The 6,968-nt window shown below is 40.9% G+C and overlaps 1 protein-coding gene across 4 annotated transcripts; it reads left to right on the top strand.

Moving 5' to 3' along the window:
- Positions 106 to 3,975, top strand: LOC110437693 (phosphoribosylamine--glycine ligase-like). Of its 4 annotated transcripts, none has more exons than XM_021466274.1 (5): positions 106 to 277; positions 658 to 930; positions 1,451 to 1,824; positions 2,257 to 2,787; positions 3,287 to 3,975. In XM_021466274.1, the coding sequence occupies exons 2-5, from the start codon at positions 669 to 671 to the stop codon at positions 3,698 to 3,700; spliced, it is 1,581 nt and encodes a 526-aa protein (XP_021321949.1). In that variant the 5' UTR covers positions 106 to 277; positions 658 to 668; the 3' UTR covers positions 3,701 to 3,975. The 4 variants fall into 4 exon arrangements, with proteins under 4 accessions (XP_021321949.1, XP_021321950.1, XP_021321947.1 ...); XM_021466275.1 differs by having other exon boundaries at positions 106 to 281; positions 1,454 to 1,824; XM_021466272.1 differs by having other exon boundaries at positions 106 to 281.

Here is a 6,968-nt window from a genome sequence, read left to right as displayed (position 1 = left end):
TAACCAAAGCAACTTCGGGGAAAAAAAAGCGTGGTGGGTGACACGTGTTCCGCTCCGGCGCTCCCATCCAAAACCAGGGTATGGAAAAGCCAAAGTTCCAGGGCCCCGGACGCAAGATTCACCAATCACCACCTCTCGAGCGGGCGGCGCCTCGCGGCTGCATCTACAAATGCGGCGCCACCCCGGCGAACACAGCCGCGCCACGGCTTCCGCTTCCGCTTACGCTCCTCCTCTTCCCCTTCTCCGACCTCCGCTACGGCGAGCTGCACACTGTTAGGCAGGTGACTACTGTTTGTTTGCCCACATCTCTCGCGCCAACTTTTTGACTGCTTTGCCCATGACTGTCTTGGTTTCTCGTCTTCTCCTTTTCCTTTGGTCCAATTCGTGCGCGCGCATGAGCTCTGGCCTCTGGGGGGACACACACCGGCCGGCCCCAGTCAGGGGGATAACAGCGTCTGTGTAGTCGTTTCGTCGAACACTTGCCGCTCGCCCGCGGTGGCTCTGCTTCGGAGGTGTTGGCTGGATTCCGTGCTGTGCACTGCACTGATTCCATTCCGTGCTTTCTTGTCCACGAAAATACTGCCTCACATGAGCTTTGCATCTTACAAGCCGTATTAACTAAAACGCTCTGCTTGTTTCTTGCCGTTTTGGCTACAGAGGAAAGGGTGATGGCAATGGCATGCTTTTCTGCGAGCACCAAGGTTTCGCTCAAGTTCGGAGCTAAGGCGTTCGCGAAGAACCGCTTGCCTGGCTACCTGGACTCTGTGGTATCTTTTCCTGTTTCTCGGACATTGGATGGTGGTCTTTGTTCTCCCATCAGGGTGGAGAATGAGAATCGCGCCTATGGTTCAAACGTGATTGTTGGGGCTCTCAAGGGCAGACACCTCAACACAACACTCTCTTCGACTAATGGTCACGTGAAGGTTCCTGGTAAGATAGTTTAATCCTACTTTTGGGGCTGTTCTCGTTCCTCATATGAAATTTTTATCTGTTCTCGGATCAAGCAGAGAGGGTAACTTCATTGAACTGTTTACCATGATGCTTCCCTGAATTTTGTTTGGATTTAAAATACTGGGCATATGGTTAAGTTTTTAGAAAAAAAACTCAAGCTTGATGCATTCGGAGGTAGATGGCTGTGCTAAACCAGTAAAAACAAGGGTTGCCATTTAACTGATCACACGAGAAAATTCAATAAATTATTATCTATTACTTGGGTCCAGAAAAGGAATTAAATTCATTAAGTCATTTGTGGATTATGCTTTTGAAAAATATTTCACTCGGGCATAAAGAACTATGGACGCGATGGTTTCTTAGGAAAACGTCAAGCTTGATGTACTATGAAATAGGATGCTGTGATAAACTATTAATAATCAGAGTCACCTTCTAACTAATCAGTGTAATGAACCCAAGAAAAAAATTCTATTAAATTTGATGTGTTGTTTTGTGACAGAAGAGAGGGTAACTGTACTGGTCATTGGTGGAGGAGGTAGGGAACATGCTCTTTGTTATGCCTTGGAACGCTCTCCGTCTTGTGATGCAGTTTTCTGTGCTCCTGGTAATTCTGGCATTGCTCAGTCTGGAGATGCCACATGTATACCGGACATGGACATAACAAATAGTGAAAATGTCATCTCATTCTGTCGTAATTGGGGTGTTGGATTAGTCGTAGTTGGACCTGAAGCACCTCTTGTTGCTGGTCTTGCAAATGACCTTGTCAAAGCTGGAATTCCTACTTTTGGTCCTTCATCAGAGGCTGCAGCATTAGAAGGATCAAAGGATTTCATGAAGAAACTATGTGATAAGTACAACATTCCCACAGCAAAGGTACTTTCTTTTAATTTGTGAAGCTACTGTACAGTTATTATGCTTGACACATAAAAGTCAATGCAATATTTGAATATATTTAGAGCTGCCTGTAATATTTTCAGAATGAGAATTATATCTTTCTGATATGCTTTGTTACTGGATACTGGCTCTCAACAAGTCCCAAACTGTGTTTTATGTTTTAGCTCAGAGTGCTCATAAACCCCATTTTATCTTTTCACAATTTCAATTGCTGTAAATCTTGCCCCTTAAGGATCAAAGAGCCCCGTAGATGTTTCCATCTGTTTCAAAAATTTTAATTACTGTTTATTTACAGAGTAAACTTAATCTGTTGAGGATCTAGGAGCCATGTTAGATATTTCCTTCTATTAAGCATGTTATTGGTTGAAAGTTGAAAGTTGAAACTTGATTACTTGTGTTCTGCATGTGCAGTATCAAACATTCACAAACCCTGCTGATGCTAAACAATATGTAAAGGATCAAGAAGCCCCCATAGTTGTTAAAGCTGATGGATTGGCTGCTGGGAAGGGTGTAGTCGTTGCTATGACTTTAGATGAGGCGTTTGAAGCCATAGACACTATGCTGATAGAAGGCTCTTTTGGTTCTGCTGGATCACGTGTCATCATTGAAGAATTTTTAGAGGGAGAAGAAGCTTCTTTCTTTGCATTAGTAGATGGAGAAACTGCTTTGCCTCTTGAATCGGCCCAGGACCATAAAAGAGTTGGTGATGGTGATGTTGGTCCAAATACAGGTGGTATGGGTGCATACTCGCCAGCTCCAATAGTGACAGAAGAACTGAAGGAAAAAGTAATGGAAAGTATAATCCTCCCTACTGTTAAAGGTATGGCAGCTGAAGGATGTAAATTTGTTGGTGTGTTATATGCTGGGCTTATGATTGAGAAGAAGTCAGGGCTTCCTAAGCTTATTGAATATAATGTACGATTTGGAGATCCAGAATGCCAGGTTTGTGGTTTTTTTTTATTAATTATCATTATTGGCTTAACTTAGCATATGTTTACAGATTATAATATCCAGACCATTATTTGGTCCTCTATATATTTACAGGATTTATATGTACCCAATTTATATCTGCTTATTTGGATATCTTGACGTTAGTAATAATATGCTAAACTACCTGCATGGTTATTTGGTCGTTTCATATGGTTCATGCAGAAAAAAATCGGAATCTCAAGCTAATATTTGAATTTACATTCGGGAAACAACATGCACAAACTTTTATCTGATCTTCAAGTAACATTTTGCAGAATGCTAGTAGTTCTGGTCTTCTAGGTGGTAAAAGTCTTTTGGAAATACTAATAACATATTCATTGCAGTATCAAAACTTCATTTGTTAGTCTCTTTAAAGAAATAAATATGAAAGGCCAACTATCTTTTTATGAACTCATTAAGGATGTCATGTTGACAAACTAAACTTTTGGTTAACTCATCTTGTTTTGCTCAGGTTCTGATGATGAGGTTAGAGTCCGACTTGGCACAGGTTCTGCTTGCTGCTTGTCGGGGAGAACTAGGCAAGGTTTCGCTAAACTGGTCGCCTGAGTTGGCAACAGTTGTTGTGATGGCAAGTGAAGGCTATCCTGGGCCTTACAAGAAGGGGACTGTAATAAAAAATATTGATGAAGCCGAGCAGGTTTCTCCTGCAGTAAAGATATTCCATGCAGGAACAGCCTTTGATACAGATGGAAACTTTGTAGCAGCTGGAGGCCGTGTGCTCGGTGTTACTGCAAAGGGCAAGGACATTGAGGAAGCAAGGGCTAAAGTGTATGATGCGCTTGACGTTGTTGACTGGCCAGAAGGATTCTACAGGCATGACATTGGTTGGAGGGCACTCAAATATTGCCATTTGGCTGCACACTGATGACAAGAGTCCCCCGAATCTCTGTAATTATGTCGGGTTTGCAATGGTAAGGCAAGCATAAGAATTTGTCGCAATAGATGCTGTTAGCCTTGTGGGTCAGTGGGTGCAAGAAGATTGAGTATGGAAGTATAACTTGCGTGGAGCAGTTCCTTGACCGGGGAACAGCTGATGTTTGGAGAGTAGTTTTTGTTTTTTTAAGCTTATATACTTATATATGAGTACCACTTCTGGTATTTATCACTTATTAGTAAGGAACAAATCCTTTGTATGCAGCATTCTCATGTGCATTTAGTTCTACAGTCTATTTAGTCAAACATAAAAATAATTTATTGGCACCCACTCATTATCATAATAAAAGCATAATTAACCCTTACCTAATTTAAAATATTTTTTTGAATTTCCTATCACATCAAATTTTGCGGCACATGCATGAAACATTAAATATAGATAAAAATAATTAATTACATAATTTACCTATATTTTATGAGATAAATATTTTAAACCTAATTGACGATGACGTGACTGAGAAGGTGAGGAAGATGAGGCCGAGCCGTATCACGTGCTCTCAAAAAATGTGACCGATCGCACGTTACGGCTCTCCTATAAGGAGACAGAGCAAATAATTGAAGAAGACAGCCGGCTGGATTTGGACACTACAGTACATATGTTGTTTATTTTATTTGAAAAGAACCTAGCGGAAATCCATAGGAACACGTGTCGTTTAAAGTTTGGCACTACAAGTGCTATCAGATGTTTCATATTTTTCGAATGCGGATGTTTGAAATCGGATAGAGAAAAATCACAGAAAACGAATATGGATACATCCATTTGATATTTATATTAAAATTAAATACAAATATGAATATCCATATTGACTGTAAAACAAATATTTTAACATCTACTCCCTTCGTCCCCTTTTAATAGTCCCTGGAGAGATGACACAAAAATTAAGATGGAGTGGTTTGCAGTTTTGGAATATATTGCCACTAATGTTGTGTGGATGAGGATCTAAGTGGAGGGAATATAAATGGACTGCGTTATGTTATACGGGACTAAGGAGACGTTTGGTTGGGGGTGTTAAAGTTTAATATGTACTGTAGCATTTTTGTCTTATTTGATAATTACTCCCTTCGTCCACGAAAGAGTCAATTTCTAGAGTTGTCCTAAGTCAAACTTTTTAAACTTTGACCAAATTTCTAGAAAAAAATGCTAAGATTTATAGTATCAAATTAGTATTATTAGATTCATCATAGAATATATTTTCATATAATGTGCATTTTATATTATAGATGTTGTTACTCTTTTCTATAAAGTTAGTCAAACTTTAAAAAGTTTGACTGACACGGATCCTAGGAATTGATTCTTTCGTGGACGGAGGGAGTAGTGTCCAATCACGGATTAATTAGGATGAAAAAATTCGTCTCGCAAATTACTTTCTAGGTGTGTTTAGTTTCATAAATAATCTATATTTAATACTTTAAGCATGTGTCTAAACATTCAACATGACGGACGGTAAAATTTATGGAGGACAATCAAACGGGACCTTGGCCTTAGTGCGAATAACTGTATAAGACAGCCGGATCGGGACACTACAATGCACGTGTTGTTTATTTTATTTGAAAAGAACCTGGCAGGAAATCCATCGTTACACGTGCTGTTTAAAGGTTTGGAACTACAAAACGAAGTCTTTCGAAATGGATCGAGATCCCAAAATAAAAGGAAAACAAATGAAAAAAAAAAGAGAGTCCTTCAAAATGGACCGAGATCCCAAAGTAAAAGGAAAACAACAAGTGAAAAAAGAGAGACAAGAGGAGGATATATACGAATTTGCGTTTGGCGATCGACCAGACCGGATCGGAGACTCGATCCACTCCCGTCGAAAATGTGAGGCCAAATTGCCAAAAGCAGCGGGCGGGCGGGGGATCTTGCTACTAGATCAGTTCACGAGTCAAATCAAATCAACGAGCTATACGGCCTATACCGGAGCTAGCGGAAGCCGGTGGCGGCAAGGAAGCTAGGGTAGTACAGTAGGTCACATGGAATTGATTTTAGCTATAGACGTACACGTGGAGGATGGGGGATCCGTCTGGGAGGCAGGCCTGGGTCTCATTCACGACTCACCCTTGCTTCTACCCGCTGGCTGAGCTTGCGCTAGTGGAGGTGGAGGTGGAGGTGCTCGCGCTAGTGTCCGACCTTGCGCTAGTGGAGGTGGAGGTGGAGGTGGAGGTGCTCACGCTAGTGGTGGATGGAGGGGTTGGCCGTCGGGCCAGGGCACGAGCGTGTCTACGGGCGTCGCGGCCGCGAGAACCTGCCAGCGAGAAGAAGACACTGAGGTAGAAAAGAGAGAAATTTTTTTTGGGTTTTTACTTTTGAGGGAGTTTATTGAAGAGCTGTTAGACCATCTTCTCTATCATCACTGAAAACTTATATTGGTGATCACCAATATCACCTTATTAGGGATGAAATATTGGTGAGCCGTTGGAGATACTCTTAGCCCCACCACCCGACGGAGCTTCTTGGCCCCACCATATTGCCAGATGGACATTGTGCGGGTGGTTTAATGCTTCCTCGACCCCACCTTACTATCGATCTCGGCAATATATACCGTGCCATGCCCTAATGATATTTACTCCGATTACCACTATATCAAAAAAGGTACTACAGAGTTGGGATGCCTCTACAGAGAGGGCTGGCCCAACCATATCTAATTTTTCGTCTCTTCAAAGGCTGTCTTCCTATCTCTAAAAAACGTCGATCAAATTAAAATCACAAATTCAGGCTAAAAATAGCATTTTTTTTAATTAGTGGAGATCCCAATAGGTAGTCATAAGCACTACTACAGAAACAATTTGTAGCAACACCTTTATTTTTTTTGTATGGAGCCATCTCTACAAGTGGTTCTCAATGAGCCACGCCGTCCAAATCCATTTGTAGGGGCCGCTGGTGTTACCAGGCGCCCCTACAAATGACTCTATTTCTAGAGGCAGCTCTATATCTAGCCGCCCCTATAAATTCGATTTATGGAGTGGCTCTATATCGAACCGTCCTATAAATAGACGTTGAATAGTAAAAATTAAGTACTAAAATTTTATTTTTTTCAAAGAACTTCAGATGGAGAAATGACCAAAATAAAAGTTGTAGATCTCAAAAAGTTATAAAACTTTGATGTTTATAACTTTTTTATTTGAAATCGTTTACTACTTCAAAATGCTATTTAAAATTTATTTTCTAAATTGTTGAACTCTAATTTCTCTTTTTAAGAGCAGCT

The sequence above is a fragment of the Sorghum bicolor genome, chromosome 8, assembly GCF_000003195.3.
Source record: "Sorghum bicolor cultivar BTx623 chromosome 8, Sorghum_bicolor_NCBIv3, whole genome shotgun sequence".
Classification (NCBI taxonomy): Eukaryota; Viridiplantae; Streptophyta; class Magnoliopsida; order Poales; family Poaceae; genus Sorghum; species Sorghum bicolor.
This window is presented reverse-complemented; position numbering and strand designations above follow the sequence as displayed.